The sequence below is a fragment of the Primulina huaijiensis genome, chromosome 3, assembly GCF_012295235.1.
Source record: "Primulina huaijiensis isolate GDHJ02 chromosome 3, ASM1229523v2, whole genome shotgun sequence".
Lineage (NCBI taxonomy): Eukaryota > Viridiplantae > Streptophyta > Magnoliopsida > Lamiales > Gesneriaceae > Primulina > Primulina huaijiensis.
The window spans coordinates 27,268,157-27,287,636 of NC_133308.1; the positions used below are offsets into that span (position 1 = coordinate 27,268,157).

Consider the following 19,480-nt stretch of genomic DNA (forward strand, 5'->3'; position numbering starts at 1 on the left):
AAAGTAATACTTTTTCATGGATAACCCAAATAAGAGACCCGTCTCACAAAATACGCCCGTAAGACCGTCTAACATAAGTTTTTGCTCAAGTTCAACTATTTGGCATACCCAAAAAAACTGTTCTAATACACAGTGAGATTATTTAATTTTTAGTTTGTAGCATTTCCAACAATTAAAAATTACATAAAAAATATAAAATTTTGTGACTATTTTTATTATTTTTACAATGAAATAAAATTATTATTAAGTGTGCATTTTACCGATGAAACATTACTATACCGGGAGTAAATTCATAGGTTGATTATATTATAATATTCATAATGCCACAAAACTTAGAGGTGAGCCCCAATATTTTGAAGGAGTGGCATCTGTTAATAAAAAATAATATTTTTATCATAAAAAAATATTTTTTTTAATGAATGATTCAAATAAAAAACTCGTCTCACAAAATTAGTTGTCTATCTCAAAAAAATTCATATGTTTATTTTTTTGTTCCATAGAGTCAAATGAAAGAAGATTATGCTTAAACTTAGCTAAAATTGGATTTTGAAAATTACAATCTGCAATGATTTGATTTGCTGCGGTTATAAGCTTTCTTCTGGTTTCATCGGAATTTATCATTTATTGAATATGATAAAATATATCAAAATTATTCATCTGATATGCGAATGTCTGTAAATAGATACATAAATATCATATCAAAATTGTATTAACAATGTAATTTATACTTTATGCCATTTTCGCCTTTAGTAATTTATGTTAAGCAAACGGTGATTATGAGAATACACCCATAATACATGAGGTGGATGCAAATTTAAAATTTTAATAATTATGAATAGAAGTTTTCAAATAATAAATTACGAAATATAATTTTAAAAATATGGACAGTTTGTCTTTGAATCAAATTTACAAGCAAGGATTGTTTCATACTTTCATTGTTCGAGCGAAGTCATTTTGTTTTGTTTTTGGAAAAAAAGATGAACGTGGAAAAGGTCCTTTAAAATTGCAAGACCTGGTAACAGTAATATTCAGATCCTATCAAAAGCAATATTGTAATTTCAGGGAAGCAAGGAATCAAAGCAAGAATCACAGAGATTGAGAATGTATACCTTGAGTTCAGATCAAAATTATCCCAAAGATCCGAAGCAAGAAAAGTCAAGAATGAGTGAATGCATGAAACAAAGAAAACAGAATAAATTCCATTGACTCTTGCCCAAAATATTTTTAAAAAACAATTATCGTGGAGGAAGGGACCAAAGTTCCATATAAAAACAATCCGGGATTTGTCCAAAAGTTTAGAATTTGTGGATAAATTAACACTAGATTAAAGGGTTGAGAAAAGTTAAAAAAATGATGGGGAAAAAGTTTATCTTTATGCTATTATTTGTGGTGTTGAGTGTGATGTGTTGGGGTTGTAGTGGTCAGCAGCAACAGAAATGGAGGAAATTGAAGCCTTCTGAAAGCTGCCCATCAGGAATCAGTAAAGCTGGCTCATCTTCAGTGGTATTCCCACTCTATGGGAATGTTTATCCCAATGGGTAGGCGACTTCTTGATCGATTTTATATGGATTTTAGCCCATAACTTGTTTCGTGGTTCTTTTTTTTTTTTTTTAACATTACAATGGGGGTGGGGGCTTTGCTTTCAACATGGGATCGAAACCCACGCCTCTCTCTTATTGGGAGAGGACTATGCTAATACAACGCTAGGTGTGTTGGCGTGATTCTGGTTTTTGAGTTCTAGAAAATGGTATCTATTTTTCTTTTAAATTTAATTCAGCTGATGATTGGGAGTTTTGTTGAGTTGTTTGGATGAGAATCTAGATCATTGAATGCGTGGGGAAGCGTGATTGGTTATGGGATTGTAATGGGATGAACTTTTGTATTTCTTGCAGGTTTTATTTTGTCCAAGTTTTTGTAGGATACCCTCCAAAGCCGTATTTTCTTGATCCAGACACAGGCAGTGACCTGACTTGGCTTCAATGTGACGCCCCTTGTGTTCGTTGCACCCCGGTAAGATATAGTACGAGTAAATTTCAATGCATTATTGCCCTTGAAAAGCCTATAATAGCTTTCTTGATTTTGTGTTGTCATCAAATGCCCCTTGTGTCCTACCGGGGGTCGAGATATGGAATCATCGGTGTAAAGATTAGAGTCGCAATATCTTTAATAGCCATAGCTTTTTATCCAAAAACTTTGTTCTATAATTTGTAATAAAGTTTACAGTCACATATTCAATTCTCATGAGTTGCTATTGGTTTAAGGACTTGATTCTATAATTTGTATTTAAGTTTACAGTCATGAATTCAACTCCTATGAGTTGTAAGAACAATTTTTGGCAGATAGATTGTTGAGTGTGTATAAGTATTCATTATTTTTAATGTTGTGTGTGGCTGTCTTTAAGATGCAGTGATTGAAATAGAATAGTTATCGTTATATCGGTTAAAAGATTTGAGTTGCATTCTAGCAACTTTTGTGTACCGGCAATCGCTTGATACTACTATAGCTATGAACAAAAACCAATCCTCAGTTAACATTGGGAGTTGTAGAAACTTTTAAGGTAGAGACGTTGCAATGGTTTGATGATACATGATTCAAGAGAAAGTGTTCACATATTGTCTTCTTTCTTGGCCTTGCATATGCTTTCAAAATGACTGTTTGATAATTTTGCTATGAAGATGAATTTCTCATCCTTGATGCTCTTCCTGTAGGGATTTCACCCACTATACCGACCTAGCAACGACCTTGTTATCTGTAAAGACCCTCTTTGTGCATCTTTGCACTCAAGTGATTATAAATGTGACACTCCAGAGCAATGTGATTACGAGGTTGAGTATGCAGATGGAGGTTCATCCCTTGGTGTTCTTGTCAATGATTTCTTCACCCTCAATCTCACTTCTGCAACGAAAATGAGTCCTCGTTTAGCTCTTGGGTCGGTAGTCTTTCTCAAAACCTTTCTTTGTTAAGGCTTCAATCTCTGCATATATGTGTCAATATGAAGCATTTATCAGATTCAGAATGCAATATCAGGTGTGGATATGATCAGTTATCAGGATCATCCGATCACCCCTTAGATGGAGTGCTCGGCCTTGGAAGAGGAAAATCGAGCATTGTGTCACAGCTTCGTGATCAGGGAGTCGTGAAAAATGTTGTTGGCCACTGTCTAAGTGGAAAAGGCGGGTTTCTTTTCTTTGGAGATGATGCTTATGATTATTCACGAGTTACGTGGACACCCATGTCCCCTGATCACACGTGAGTACTACCTATATACTTTCGTCAGCATTTCATACGAAGAAAACTGTTATAGTTCCAACACATCTCAATTTTTATGTACTTGACAGAAAGTATTATTCAGCTGGATTGGCAGAACTTCTTTTTGGTGGGAAAAGCACAGGGTTCAAGAATCTTAACGTAATTTTCGACAGTGGGAGTTCTTACACATACTTCGATTCTCAGATTTACCACACTCTCCTTTCTTTGGTGAGCTAGTTCTGAAGATTTCTCTAGTTTCATTTCCTTAAAATATCTTACTTAGCACAAGAAACTGATAGCACAGCATTTTCATTTTGAACTATTCAATTGTTTTTAGAAAAGTATCTTCTGAACTTATTGATCACTGACGGTGTCTTCATGTCGCAACACGGTTGCTAGATAAAGAAAGAAACAATCAAGAACTCGTTAAAAGAAGCAACCGAAGACCGTACCCTTCCATTCTGCTGGAAAGGCAAGAAACCTTTCAAGAGTACCCGCGAAGTCCGAAGCTACTTCAAGACTTTAACATTCAGCTTTGCCAATGGTTGGAGATCTAAAGCTCACTTTGAGATCAACCCTGAATCATATCTTATAATCTCTGTGAGAATCTCAAGCTTATTATCGCAGATTCCATTTCATATCATTGCTCAGAAATCTGTAAAGTTTAGTTTTTTATGTTCTTGCAGTCAAAGGGCAATGCTTGTTTGGGAATCTTGAATGGAACAGATGTGGGATTGAACAATTTCAACATGATTGGAGGTAAAAATTGATTGAAGAAACCATTTAATTTACCATGATTTGCGCTATAATCGACCACCACGGTCGTTCTATGCAGATATATCAATGCAGGATAAAGTTTTGATCTATGACAATGAGAAGCAAAAAATCGGGTGGACGCCTGCCAATTGCGATCAGCACCCGAAATCCAACTTTGAAGCCAGAATCCCATTATCAGCACATGATGTACATAGCTCTTAGTGTGTTGGTCCATCTATATAGCAGTGACTTAATTTGGTGGAAGGAACCAGAAAACTTGTATAATTTAATATTTGTAATTAAATAGTATATCATCTATTGAGTGATGCAACACTATTGAAGTATAGAACTATTATTTGAACCAATTTTATGATCTTGAGTTCATGAGAAAAGTAGTTTCAATTTTAGATAAGGGTGTTCAAACCTCTATTATGCAATCTCTTTTAGTTTTTTCAGTGTTCCACAAGCACAAAAAAGAGCGAATTAAGAGCCAAACATGATTAAAAAATTTTGATTTGGGCAAAACCAAGAAATAATAGTCAATCAAGGTTGACTACATTAAATGCGAAAAAAATGAAATAAATGCAATTTTTTAGATAAACTAAAGAGCTAGACAATAATAGATTTTGAAATTTATGCATGTGTTATTTAACCTATTGATTGACTTAATATAATTAAAACTATAATAAAAATTAAAATATTTTTCATATTTAAATTCGTATTAAACCCGTCTAAGTGTGTAAGACTGGAAACTTTTATCTGTGGCGTTCGAGTCTTGTTCACTGCCTGTTTTTGTCCCAGTTGTCAAGAAATTTAAAAGTTCAAACCAAGTCTTGCAATATTGGGTAGATCTTGTAGTCTGGATTAAAGAAAGAGGCAACATATTTTTAGGAGTAGTAAAGGAACTATCTCAAGTATGTATGTATACCAGGAAATTTGCGAAACCAAATATTGCTTTCTTTCAGATACATGAATGCTACATTTTTTTTTCTTTTTTTAATTTCTACGTTCTTTTACCAAATGAATGCCACATTCTAGACGTTCAGAACGAATAAAATTTAACATCTGCTAAGATTCTAACAAACAAGAATGCCATACTTGTTGCATATATCAACACAGCTGCACTCTGGATTTAAAAATCACGTTAATTCTTCGATCCATCGCTGCCCGATTGATGCATCACATTCATCTCGTCCATGTCATGGCACCCAGACGAATTTCTGGTGATCTTATCTGCTTCTTGATTTTCAAGATTTTCCTTGTTTTTTTTCTCCTTTTTTCTTAGGAGAAAATGGATATATAAATCAAGAATCTGGTGTCACTATGCAAATGATGGATGTACATGGATACCAAAACTTGATTGATACAATAATATCGATGGCCAGACAACTAATTAAAAGGGCTTCTGTATGTACCCAAACATTTCTTGAAACAGAGACATCTGATCATTATCCTGCACTTGGGATCCAAAAGGATCGCCTAGGAAGCCATCCGTGTAGCTGAAGTCACATTGGAGAGAGTTTTCCACCTGTCTCCATACATTTTCACTCCCAACCTCCTTATAGTCAGACATAAACTCCGCGGAAAACCCGTGCTCTGAACTACTCGAATCAGTATGCAACTTGGGTATCGACTCGGATGTGTCGAAATGCATATAGTCGTCCATCTTCGGCAACTCAAAGGACTGCGGCGCCTGCACCAAAGGCGCCTTTGTTACCATTCCACTATACAGGATGGACATCACATCCGGTTTTCGATCTTCCATATCTGAGAACTCCTCCGTCTTCTCATCCACAACCTTGTAACGCGTTCCAATATTTCCTTTCTTGTTGTATATTCGACACAATACCCAATCATCAAGCTGCAACACATAAGAAATACTACATTAATTAACACGAATATCCGAATAAAATTTTTGCCATAATTATCCAAAAATGAACTAAAAATTTCATCTTCAAAGTGTAAGATAAGTACCCTCAAATTGTCTTTCTTGCCAGCAGACCTATCCACATTAGCTAGACGATATTCGTGCATGATCCAATCGGTTTTGACTCCTTTTGGAGCTTTTCCGTCGTAAAACACCAGAGCCTTCTTTATTCCCAGAGTCTTCGGTTTTCCGACAGGCTTGTCTGCTCCGGTGGCCTTCCAGTAGCCGGTTCCAGCCGCCCTGTTCGGTCGGGAACCGTTGGGGTACTTGCGGTCTCTTGGAGAAAAAAAGTACCAATCTTTTTCACCATACAGAGCCATACCTATTACCAATCAGAGAATATTTCACGGGTCAGAATAAAAAAATAAAATACATAAATCCAAAGACTTTCAATGGAAAATCACACGACATGAAAGAATATCCAAAAACAGAGAGTCAAACTTGACTATAAGACGAAAAAATGATGAAAATCATCCACATTTCCTATGGTTCATTTTCAGAAACTTTCAGTGGAAAATCACAGAACATGACAGAGTATCCTAAAAAGAGAATCGAATTTCATCGAATCTAACTACAAACATAGAAAAATTGATGAAAATCATCCATAAATCCTTATCCATAAACCTCGAACAACCAAACTTAAAGAAAGGGAACAAAAATCGATTCATTTCACTGATCTTTAGGGAAAAATTGAAAATCCTATCACACAAAAAACAATAAACAAAAAAATTCATTACCTGGAAGCTGCCATGGATCAAACTTGTAGAGATCGATCTCAGCTACGATGGGAACACCAATCTGCTGGCCCGAACACTTGCGGCAGAGGTAATGCACGACCAGCTCCTCGTCCGTCGGATGGAACCTGAATCCCGCTGGCAAATTCAATTGCTGATCACTAACCGTCATCCACACCAAAATCTTACCAAGAATTGTCCTCTTTTTCTGTTGTAAATGGGTAGACTTTTCGCACTTGAGCTCTGAAACAAAGAAAATGGAGGCTACGCGTCGTATTTATACACAAAAAATATTTTATTTTTTAATTATTAATTAATGAAATAAAATATAATTGTTAATTAAAATTATAAAACGTGCTTATTTTGTTGTCGGGGAGAGGGCTAAGTCGCGTGTAGGTATGTATGGAATTCGTGGGCAGCAAGGAAAATTTAATACTTCGAAATTATTTAATAAACAATAGGTCTTTATATATAAATATGAATATATATAAATAATAATTTTTCTTTGGTTTTTTAGATTTATTTGTTTTTATATAAAATATAATGATATTATGAAAATCACAAAACCTCTTACGAGAATGTCCGACCCATTAAAAAAACTGTTTTCATGTTAAAATTATTATTTTTCATTCAAAATATGGATCAGATCGATTCATCTCACAAATATAAATATATGAACCAATTTTTTTAAAAAAAATTATACACTGAATATGATAAAGTTGACTTAAAAATTTGGTCTCCTAATGCTATTTGCTTTAAAGACGAACAAGAATTTCATATTTAGGTCGACAAAAATTTCATTTAATTTTTAAATAAACTCAAAATTGATCCATAGACAGACAATATTGTTATATTTTTTTTATGTCTTATATATACATATCGTGAAGGGTAACATGATTTTGTAATTTTTAATGTTTTAATTTCAACCCCGAATGATGTTTTACGTGATTAATTATTAGCCTATATAAAATTTTGATTTTAATAATATATAAAAATATTAACATTATTAATTTTTATATATACAGCAAAATGAAAATGTAGAAGATTTGGCGTGATGGGTGGAACGGGACTTTTAATTGTGGCTGGTGGAAAACTTACGATCAAATAGAAAGATGCCACGAAAGAGAAGGAACTTGCCCGCACGTGTGGCATAGACGTCACTGCTTGCGTCACTGAATCCGTCAACTTGCGGTTTATGAAAAGTTATCACGAATTAATTTTTCGTAGTCAACAGTATGACTCTTGGGGTCTGAGGCAGGGCGTGCGTCTCTGCACAATGAATTTAGGTTGTGTGTACAAGTATTAAAACTTTTGAAAATTTTAATTATAATTTTATTTTTATATAATCGTAGTTTGTCATTTTGATTATTTTTATTGTTGAATTTCAATTTTGTTATGTTATTTTTTTTTTTTTTAAAAAAAAATTTTGGTCTAATTTTCGATGCTCACGTGCATGATGTTGTATTGATATTTTCAGCAAAAAATGATTAAAATCGAATGAAATGAAATATAACTCAATTTCGACAACACAAATACCAAAATTGAAACGAGACAAACATATTTGACTAAAATAAATTATGTTAAATAATTTTTCGATTAAAACTTTCACAAAACAATTATGTATTACTTAGCAAAAATATTTCTTATAAATAATTATAGCGTGTGATACCCATACTCGTTGGACGACGAGTTGATAAGATTAAGATAATAGCACTATTTTTTCGTTTAAAACTTTATATTCGATGATTGTATACATTATACCAATATGAGTCTTTTTAAAGTGTTTATGTCATCAATCACACACATCATAGGAAAATTTTCAAGGTCCACTCATCTCAAAATTGCCTCAATTCAAATCGGATTAACTTTAAAGTTATTATGTGATGAGCTCTCGAAAAGAAGATGCATCTTGTTTTTTTTTTTTTTGTGCATCTTATTTTGAGAGTTCACCACATAAGAACCACAAAATTAATCGTGTTTAACTTGAGATAATTATGAGATGTTTGAACACCTGAAGTTACCTAAGTTACGTGTGAGTTGAAGACATAATTACACCGAAAATAGCTGTATTAATACAACGTAAATAATCGTTAAATTTGAAACATTACACTTAACTTATATAACAAACATGTTTTTTAGTAGAAAACGAGGAGTTATAGGTAGTTTCAATAAGAAATTACTTTTAGATTAATTTTTTTTAATTAGCATTTGTATACATATTATGCATGAGTAAATTTTTCCAAAAGGCGATTTTAAAATATTAATTATTTGTCTAATATTCACCACTCTATTCATTCATAATCAAATGTCACAATAGAATCACTTGGTATAGTAAACCACCTTTAAAATAATTTGTCACACACGAAACGATTTGACATATATTTATTAATGAGATGAGTCAATTATGTTCATATTTACAATAAAAAAATAATAAATTTGTAATAAAAAGTGATATTTACTTTTTTATGATTGATCTAAATAGAAATTTATCTCACCAAATTGATTCATGAGACTGTTTCATAAGATTTTTTTTTGTGTCCTTTAAAAATATCATTCCAAAGATTGAATAAATATCAGATGTAATTGTTACTCCTACGTTAGGAGAAACGAATTTTCTATTAACATACTTTAGCACACAACTTCCCAACGAATGAATCGATGACAAGTGTAGTGGCGGTCAAAGCTATTAAATATATGATAAAATATTTATGGACCTCGAGTCGCAAATTGATGATTACGTGGCAAGTGTGCATGACGTGCTCCATGACATCAGCATAGAAAAGGACGTATTTTTGTTCAAACCCTGGAAGCTGCCTAGGTTACTTCATTAAAAGTTGAAACTTCTGAGTGCAACTATCTTTATCCAAATCTTTTTTTCTTTGGGTGCTGATAATTATTATGGATAAACTAACTAATTAGTATTATGTGGATCCCATTGACTAAATCAAATATTATTTATTACGTAAAACATAAACACGAAAACTCATGTGAGATGGTCTCACGAGTCAATTTTGTGAAACATATATTCTATATGGGTCATTCACGAAAAAATATTATTTTTATGTCAAATATATTAATTTTTATTGTAAATATGGACAGAATTGATCCGTCTCACGAATAAAGATCCGTGAAATCGTATTATGATAGACCTACTGTAAAATAAACGGTTTAGTCGTCTAAATCACGTTTATTTCTAGCAACAAATTATTAATTTTTATTATTATTAACAACACATAAAAATTTAAATTATTTAAACCCGTGAGAACCAGAGCGACAAACAAGGGAGGATTGGCCTACATAAAAGTTGTCGCTTTCAAATGGTTGAAAAAGTGGTCCAAAAGATATGGCAGCTAGTTCCATCAGGGAAGGTTCCGGGAATGAGAGTATAACGTCGACCAGTGATAGCTATGTACCAAATTAATTAATTCCAAGTGCTAATTTAGAAATGAAATATATATCTTGTATCAGTTAATAACATATTCAATCCGTTTAACTTTTATTGTAACAAACTTAATCGAAGATAAATTTTTATTAACTTCGGCGAGAATAAGATCTAAACAAAAAATAGAAGAATATCGAGTTTTCGGTATTAGCAAAAGTCACATAAATAATCTGATACATCCAAATGATTCAAAAGTATTCTCGCAATCTTGCTGCACTTTGTTTCTGCCTGATTGCATCCGAAACCGATGTTGATCTTGGAAATGTAGAATCAGATTGAAGCCTGCACTGCAACGGGAACGTCTCCACAACCTCCACATCCCACAACACCTTATCATACGTCTTCTGTCGATGAGGGATGTCGTGTGTGACCGAGTTCCTCCACGGGGGAAGACCGCCGTTGGGGCGCAAAAATTCGCCGGAAAATGACCTCAGTCTCACCTATATTCGTCATTATCATCAACACATTAGCTCGGTAAAAAAAAAAAAAACTAGTTTTGTCAGTTGGCCTATTTGGTCTTTTAACTTTAATTGATGGAAGTTCGACCTTAATGCAAAAAATTTGTATTTTTTTTACATTTAATCCGATTCAATTTCGTTGGGTCATATCAACAATGTCGGATGTCAATATCACGATGAAATTTATATGCTTATGATTCTAGATACATAAACTATACAATTTTCATGACGGGTCGATTCGAGTCAAAGCGACTCACCTGCATTCCATCCCTCAAGGGTTGCCATTCCGTGGCATCTTTATCACATTGGCAAGGCAGCGTCTGGACAACCTTTTTTCCTGTCACCCCTGGAAGAAATGGTTCACTTGAGGCTGTCAAGTATGTCCCATAACAACTTTTCAACCTTATATAATCTTTCCCTTTAACGAATTCAATGGTCCAGATCGTGTTCTTGGACGAGCCATCGCGTTCCAGGGTGATGGATTCGCGATCTTCAACGGCTACAAGAAACTTGTCTCTGTGGCTACGAAGCCGGATCGATTTCGCCTTCAAGAAAAGATCCATTTCCCGTGTTTCCTAAATCCAAAAATGATTACTGGCATGGAAACAGGTTGGTTCAAAATTCCCTGTACATTACAAAACAAGAAAAATTAAAGGGTATTTGAAATATATACATACAACTTGGTTATTGTAATTTGAAATTTGTTGAAATTGCCTGAAATATTATCAACGCAAGGGTGATGCACAACAAAAATGTGTGATGGAGGAAGGCACAAAGCCAGGATTCTTGAAAGGCAATCTTTTGATGGATAATTTTTTTTTACAAAAATAAATAAATAAATGGAAAAATACAAAACAAAATGTGTGATGGATTTTATGCATTTTATATTTCAGATGTAGTTACGACACATTTTATGTGTACACATATATAGATATGCAAATGTGTATCTATATGTACATTCTACAATTTCTCGTACGAGTCTTGTTTATTTGGATTGATGATGTTAAATTAATCAATACATATACGTGATGAATAATATTGTGAATATTTAAATATATATATTTGAGTATGATGTGGAAAATACTGAATAATATTATATGTTTGATTTGATCGATTAAATTTGAGATAATGACAAATTACATATTTGTTATTTTCAATATATTATGAATTTAAATAAAATAAAAAATATAAAGTATAATATTATAATTTTTCCGTTCAAAAAAAAAAAAATTGAAATGATATAAATACTTAATGATTTGATTTATGTGAGATAACTAATCAAAGCACAAAATTATAACTAGATATTTGATTGGATTGCATTATTAAACAATCCAACCCCTTGGACAATATTTATCACGTTTGTCTATATTTTATGAGTCGGTGAAGGAGATTTGTTATAATTAAATTTCAAACTCGGTATTTTGTCTTTTATTTAAAACTTTAATGTCAGCTGAACTATTGAGAAAACTGGATCAACATTTGCTTAAAAAAAGTCCAACAAGGAACCGGAAAAAATGATTTTTTAAAAAAAAAGAAATTAAAATTAATTATAAAAAAAGTCGTGTAAAAAAAAATACATATTATTAAAAAGAAACCTCACGGCCACTACCAAGATAGCCAAACCTAGCCGCCCACACTATCTATCTGTGCGCGAGATCTCCACACTCGGTCACTAAGTACATTCGATTATTCAAGTAAACAAGATAACATATATATTTTTATTTTCGACTAGCGCACGAGTCAATGGATATACCGGTCTCGACCGAGATATCTTCGACCTCGTGACATACAAAAAGGTGCACCTTGGGTTGGCTGCTTTCTTGAGATTGCATTGGCTAGTTTCATGTCTTAATTCTTTTCACCTCCTTTTCTGGAACATTTACGTCATTTCCGTTGCCTCCAACCTGTTTCAAGAAAGCTAAGAGTATAAATTACAGCAAGAAGAATATTACAAGGTTGCTGATATTGAGGGAAAATGCAAAAGAATAATAGCTCACATTCTCATTGGGAACAACTGCATATCTCTCAGTAGGGGAGATCCAAGTTTTTTCTGTTTGATAAAGGCTTTAGTTAAGACGAGATCCCGTTTGCATGACAACTGAAGCAAATGTAAAGGACAAAAGTAGGAGAAACACGACTTTTAATCGCAGTACCTGATGATACGTCAGCTTTTGAGGCTTCTATGTTCTTCCCACTAGTTCCGTCCACGCTTAATGCCTCTACAATCTTTGGGAGGTTCCTACAGATTTGATTTTAATGCAGGAAATAATGAGAAGGGATGCATCATTTGTTCACTGGTTTTCGAGCAGTTTATGAGAAACACCGGGGCGTGATAGATATATTGCATGAAGCTTGGATGAATAGCACAAGATGTAGCATTTTCTGAACCTTGGACCATGTGACTCGGAAATGGGGATGACATTTTTTACCTGTCTACAGATTCACCGTGGCCGAGCTGACCATTTGTTCCCCTTCCCCATGAGAACACGTTTTGGCCTTCGGTAACAGCAAGTGTATGCCTCCAACCACACGAGATATTTACCACTTTCTGTCATTCACCAGCACAAATCAAAATATCCCATAGTTGGGATCTCAAAAATAAATAAACCTGTGAAAAAAATAGTGTTGTTGGACGTAAACCGAGTTCAAGGATAAAGATAAACCTGATCATGTGGAAATTTGACTTGTACAGGTGAGCAGTGATCCACATTGTCGCCTACTCCAACTTGACCAAACTGCGAGCATTGAAAAGTTGACATTTAGAATCAGTTCAAAGAGATCCCGGAGTAATTTAGAAATATCAAATATACTACATGATATGTACAAAAATAAATTTCTCTGTACATTATCATGAAATAAAAAAGGTCATTCACACAAAATCATAATATTCTGTCAGTAATAGGGAAAAAGGGACTATGATGAACCTTATTCCAGCCCCAACCATAAAGTTTTCCATCGGTTGTTACCGCCATTGTATGTCTCCAGCCCCCTGAAATCTGAGAAAACGATTCTTTTCATGAAAATCCAAAAGAACAACACATTTACTACATATTTTTTTGCAGTCGTTACGTTTCTTGAGCAGACAAATTACAATTTGAAGAAAAAGATATTTGTTGAAAAATGGCATGGACTCGTCCCCTATATAATAGAAACAAGAAAAAACATGAGATTGGTTTGTCATATGCTGAACATAACCAGAAACTGGTAAGAATTTGTTAAATTTAATTTGTCCTATGAAGAGAAATTACTTGAGAAACACAGCTTCCACTCAAGGACTCCAGCTTATGAGGGAGAAGGTGATCTTCAAAATCGCCATGTCCTAATTGGCCATATTTGCTCCATCCGTAAGTATACAATCCACCTGAAGACGAGACAGATATTGTGTGGCGCCATCCACATGCTACCAGAACCATCTTTTCTCCCTGCAACAAGGCGTCACCAAAATATTTAAGAAAACAAAGAAACAAGAACAAGGAAAAGTAAACATAGTGTTATTTCCAAGATAGATAAAAGTACCTCGACACTTGAAACTTTCTCTGGTACTAAACGGTCATCTCTATCACCCAAACCCAAATTACCGTATCGACCCCAGCCCCAACCGTAGAGCTCGCCGTCTTCTGTTACAGCAGCCGTGTGTTCCGCACCAGCAGCAACCATTTTGACTGGTATTCCCTACAAACAGCAAAAAAAGCCCATAATGCTTCTTTAGAGATAATTAGTTTTCTAAGAATGCCAAGGAGAGAGGGAAGGATATGAGAGTTTTCAAGAAGAAGCACGGTATCTTATGTTCAAATTGATAACAAAGAAAGGAGGACTTGAAGTTTATGACGATAGATTAGCTAAGAATACCTGGAAAGCTTCGATCCTTTGGGGTAAAAGAGAATCATCTTTGGTCCCAAGACCTAGTTGGCCATTTTGATTCCGTCCCCAGCTGCAGTTGAATATATAAGCCAGATCAGAGTGCAAAAACATAACACGGAAGTCATGATTATGAAGCATGAATTAGTTAGGATTCTTGATCTAGAGTCAAGGGTAGCATCAACTAACTCAGCATGTCTATTTATTAGTGAAGATTTGACTACTCATCATACACAATAAACCATCATGTAGCTCAACAAAATATAAAGAAGAGGACGTTTAAAAGATCCTCTGCTATTTTTGAATGAAACAAGGGAAAGGGAACAAGGAACCAACCTCAGAACCTCGCCTTCCATCGTCACTGCCAAACAATGGCTATCCCCACAAGCAATTTGCTTGATCTGCAGACCATGTAATGCTTTGATTGATTGAGGAGAAAACAGGTCGCTCGAATCTCCATGGCCTAACCTCCCAAAATCACCCCTGAAAAATCTTGAATGAATGAGCAAATTGTAATGCAATAAATGAAATAATTTGAATATTCGCCCAACAAAGATTCAATCCAACAAAGCAAAATGGAGTTGATAAAGAATAAATGACAATGTTTCAGCATCGAGAGTTCTGTATAAATATATTTACGAAACCAGAAGCATACCATCCCCAGCTGAAAACTTGCAAAAGTGATTCAGAGTAAGCAGTTGTGTGGTCAGCTCCACAAGTAACAGACACTATTTCTTGCCCATCCAATGCACTCACTTGAGTTGGAGAAAACCGATCTTCAGCATCTCCAAGTCCTAACTGCCCATCTTCTCCCCTTCCCCACGAGCAAACAACATAACCAGCTGCAATGTGCCATACATGATCCTCATTAAACTTACAATTCCAAGCATCAAATTGAACTACTGTAACGCAGTAAACTAAAAGTATAACAGCAATTTAACGGTTATGAAGAGTAAACCTATTCTGCTACTTACTAGAAATCTCGGTTCCTAATTATTACCTATTCATGTTTCGATAAGAATCAGTGTTTCTTAATATTGCCAGAGGGATAATAAGTTACTCTCACAGTTTCGCACAAAATATTTATATTTGAAGCTAGTTAGAGTCTTTATGCTAAGATGCAATGGTGGGACAAAGAATCAGGTTACCACATTGCTTGAAAGAAACTCAAACAGGATTTCCATGATGCAAGATGAGTCACTTGCTCTCCAACAACTCGAGCATTATTTATCAAAACAAAAATTCCTTAGGAAAACCAAGTTATGGGCTGAATATAGAATATTTTTGGCTGTCTCCCCTTTTAGTCACCCCACAGCAACACAGCTTAACACCTTTTTGTCACTATTCATCCCGTAAATACATGTGAAATATAGAAGAACAAGTTGAGAAATAGCATCCGATACTTCTCCATAGTTACTAAAAGTTCACAAGATGTATGCCTGGGCACAAGACTCAACCCTTGCACATTGCGTCTCTCGACAAGAGCCTCTATAAGGAGCATGGATTCGCTGTGCTTGATGTTCTTTACAATGCTTTCAATGCTCAAACCCTCCATAGAATCAGGCCATGATCTTCGAAAATATGAATCCAAAAACAATTACAATCCATCGAACATTAACTTTTGTTTGCAGTCTAATAAACACTGTTGAACTATGGTTCAACATTTGATATATATTATACGTGACAATTTTATTAACATTTAGACTTTTAGAATCGACATGTCTTGACTCAATAAGCCGCATGAGTTGCCTTATCCTTCGTATGATACTTGTGCATTAGTGCATCGTGTACTTTAGCCATACGTTTTGCATGTTGTTTGAAAAGGACTACATTATTAATATTTCCATACTATTTTTTTAATATGTGTGACAAATATAAATATGACATTTTTTATCAAGCTAATATGGAAATCCAATAGAAATTAATAAAGTTAGGAAAAAGACTAATAAGTTTTCCCAATTAAGAAAAATGAATTTTCGAATATAGAATGATTTGCTTTTGAATATACGAATGCCTTAAACTTAGAACTAAGTGTTCCAAAATTCCAAAGTGCTCCTACGTTGACGAACAACGAGTTATCTTGGCACTTTTCGTAAATTAAAAAAAAAAGGAAACAAACAATGCACAATTTCCAAAGTACAAAATCCATTTTTTTTAAAAAAATCCAATTTTATACATATATTTAATAAATTATTATTATTATTATTATTATTGCATCATAGCACCTAGGAAACAGAAAAATGGATTCCTTTTACTTGGTCAAACGAGGAATAATATTTTAATATTTATGTATATCTTAAACAAATATTAGACCACAATCAAGAACTCAATAATTTATGTTAAAGTTGTGATTTATCTGTTGGTGATATTTATTACTTATTATTTTAATTAATTAAAAATAAATTATTTTAACATCACAATTCACAAACTCCAAGAAATCTCGAACTTCACCAATTTTTCAAAAAACCATGTAACATGCATAGTAGACTACCTTGAATTATTAAACAAATTTGTCAAAGAAGCATCCAGTAGGGTGACAGAATGTGAACACAAACTCATATTATTGCCCCCTTATTAAATTCAACAAGTAGACAAAAAATTTACGTGCATCATTCTAGTCCATACAAAATTAACTACTCCAACCAACTCACCGGCCCCGATATACTCGTATTAATAAGAAAGGTAAAAAAAACAGAGATGAAATCAATAAAATGTTTATTGGTACATAAATGTATATGTATAATGATTTTAATTATATACAAAATTTACTTACTAAATCATTTAAGTGCCGAATGAATCTTGATGGCTTTTTGAGGAATAATAAAATATAAATTCAACCCAAAGGAAACCTTTTCATCAAGATTCTCATCCAAACTTTGTAATCTAAATCATGCTTCTTTTGAATATACACAACCAGATAAAGAATCACGAGAGATCGTAATTAGAAAGTTGGTTCCACAAGTGAAAAATCACTCAAATCTTTGCACAATATTTACATCTAAGTCAGATAAAAACCAAATCTTGGCCCGTTTCTTGATTCATTTTTCTTGTATTACTATGCACCGGAAAATCTTGATCCTTTTCCCCTTACAAAATCCTTTCTACTCAAGAATCACCATGTACATACACTATAGATACAAGATTTGTACACTCACAGAGGAGAGCAACGGAGTGAGTGGCGCCGGCGGAGATGAGAAGAACCCGGCGAATCGGCCCAGAAACTGCTTCACTCCCGCAGCTGCTGCTGCTGAACAATATCCCTTCTTCCGACATCTCTTTTCTTGAAATTTTAGGAAAAAAAACAAATTGTGGGTTTTCGTAAAATGTTTAAAAAACGGTGAAAAATTCAGAGGTTTAGAGGGGTTGGGGTATGAATGGGATAACACAAGAAAGGTTGGCAGATATTTATAGTGGTGATAGGCTTGGTGGCATGTGCCCACTGCTGCTACTGTAACTGTAACTAAGATCTTCCATTTATATAAAAATTAAAGCCTCCGAATATATAATCCATTACAGTCAACACTCATTGGTCGAGTTAATTTAAAAAAAAGAGTAATCGCATTCTAACCCACGTAAATTTAGTGGTGTGTGTCAGTGTATATTGTAATTTGTACCAGAGAGAAATTAAACAGGAGACATCCAAATATCAGCAGCGCATCACACATATCATACAAAGGCCACAACCTATATCATACCAGCACCGGCTTAGCTACAGTGCTAAGTAAAAATATTGTTCATATTTTATTTTATTACAATGTATGTATTTTTTGGCATTTGTGAATTTTATAATTATTTTTTAAATATGGTATCATACTGTATCATTATTATTATTATGGTCATCAACTACATATTTAAAAGTTATTGTTATTATTAAAATATCACAATTTTGGTAATTATTCTTATAATAAATATTATTTATCATTGTTAGTAATATTATTATATAAGTATTTATATATTATTTCAATCGTTGTTAAAAGGTAAGTTATAGTAATTAATTTTTGTGAGAGTCCTATGTAATATTAATATAAATAATAACAATACTAATTTATTTATAATAATAGTAATATTAAATAAACTAATTTATAATTTTTTATTTATAGTAATTAAATTTAGATAACAATTGTGTACTAATATTTTTTTATCATTATTAAAATAATTTAGATAATTCTATTATGGTTGTATTTTTTTTATGACTGTTAATTTTTGCCCCATCATCAATTTTTATATAAAGGATTGACAATGTCTGGCCTTCAACTAATTGTTATTATTTTAAGTAAATTCATTAATAATATCAATGCCTAAAATAATTAATACAAAATTTTAGTTACTCGATAAATTATAGTTACACAAAATAAATATTAAATACATTATTCATTAAATAATTTTATAGTAGAAGAAATAATATATTCGCAACTGAATTAGAAAAATACACAATATACTTTGTGACTTACAAAGATATTAATTGATTAATCTAGTGCCTAATCGGAAACTCACAATCAAGCTTTTTCACCCTTTAATTTATTGCCTCTTTTAAAATAGAAAAAAATAGATAGAAATTTTATTTCCTCTTTTAAAATAGAATAGATAGAATAATAGATAACAATTATATTCTTAAAACATTTTGGTCTAAAATATAATTATTTTGAATTATACCAAGTATCACTACCATCTAATTAAATATATAACATTTTTAGTTCTTGAAAATATTTTGATGTTGTCAAAGGAATTCGGACCCAAAATGTGGGGTTCCGGGTTCAACATCTATTTCTAATAATTATAAAAGAAGGAATTTTTTTTTAACTTTTCTAAAATAAATCGGGCAGCATCTCTCATAAAATAAGAGCATCCAAAAATATAAAAACATGTCTCAAGCAAAAGTTAAAGAAACAAAGACAGTTCTAACAAAACAAATGATTGAGTAGAACACATAACATGTGGGTCACAGACCGACATAAACATCGACAAAATAACTTACAAGTCTCAAATATTTAAAATATAAGTTTAAACATGTCAAATTAATCTAGTGAGCCAAAATAATCTAAGTATCATCAAATAG

The 19,480-nt window shown here is 33.1% G+C and overlaps 4 protein-coding genes across 4 annotated transcripts; 1 reads left to right on the plus strand and 3 right to left on the minus strand.

The window, feature by feature from the left end:
- Positions 1–1,135: 1,135 nt before the first annotated feature.
- Positions 1,136–4,378, plus strand: LOC140974256 (aspartic proteinase Asp1-like). Its single transcript, XM_073437621.1, has 8 exons — positions 1,136–1,538; positions 1,893–2,010; positions 2,709–2,929; positions 3,028–3,249; positions 3,339–3,477; positions 3,649–3,849; positions 3,936–4,008; positions 4,085–4,378. The coding sequence occupies exons 1-8, from the start codon at positions 1,351–1,353 to the stop codon at positions 4,225–4,227; spliced, it is 1,305 nt and encodes a 434-aa protein (XP_073293722.1). The 5' UTR covers positions 1,136–1,350; the 3' UTR covers positions 4,228–4,378.
- Positions 4,379–4,911: 533 nt separating this feature from the next.
- LOC140974257 (NAC domain-containing protein 2-like) lies at positions 4,912–6,925 on the minus strand. The gene is made up of 3 exons (XM_073437622.1): positions 6,670–6,925; positions 5,980–6,254; positions 4,912–5,866 (listed from the first exon to the last, which is right to left on the minus strand). Exons 1-3 carry the CDS (start codon positions 6,836–6,838, stop codon positions 5,399–5,401), a joined length of 912 nt encoding a protein of 303 aa, XP_073293723.1. The 5' UTR covers positions 6,839–6,925; the 3' UTR covers positions 4,912–5,398.
- Positions 6,926–10,164: 3,239 nt separating this feature from the next.
- On the minus strand, positions 10,165–11,425 carry LOC140972346 (uncharacterized). Its single transcript, XM_073434790.1, has 3 exons — positions 11,244–11,425; positions 10,824–11,141; positions 10,165–10,548 (listed from the first exon to the last, which is right to left on the minus strand). The coding sequence occupies exons 2-3, from the start codon at positions 11,127–11,129 to the stop codon at positions 10,297–10,299; spliced, it is 558 nt and encodes a 185-aa protein (XP_073290891.1). The 5' UTR covers positions 11,130–11,141; positions 11,244–11,425; the 3' UTR covers positions 10,165–10,296.
- Positions 11,426–12,135: 710 nt separating this feature from the next.
- LOC140974258 (ultraviolet-B receptor UVR8-like) lies at positions 12,136–17,855 on the minus strand. Its single transcript, XM_073437623.1, has 12 exons — positions 17,580–17,855; positions 15,080–15,266; positions 14,761–14,907; positions 14,416–14,497; positions 14,083–14,238; positions 13,815–13,988; positions 13,491–13,562; positions 13,230–13,301; positions 12,996–13,114; positions 12,720–12,805; positions 12,564–12,616; positions 12,136–12,470 (listed from the first exon to the last, which is right to left on the minus strand). Exons 1-12 carry the CDS (start codon positions 17,695–17,697, stop codon positions 12,408–12,410), a joined length of 1,329 nt encoding a protein of 442 aa, XP_073293724.1. The 5' UTR covers positions 17,698–17,855; the 3' UTR covers positions 12,136–12,407.
- Between the last annotated feature and the right edge of the window lie 1,625 nt (positions 17,856–19,480).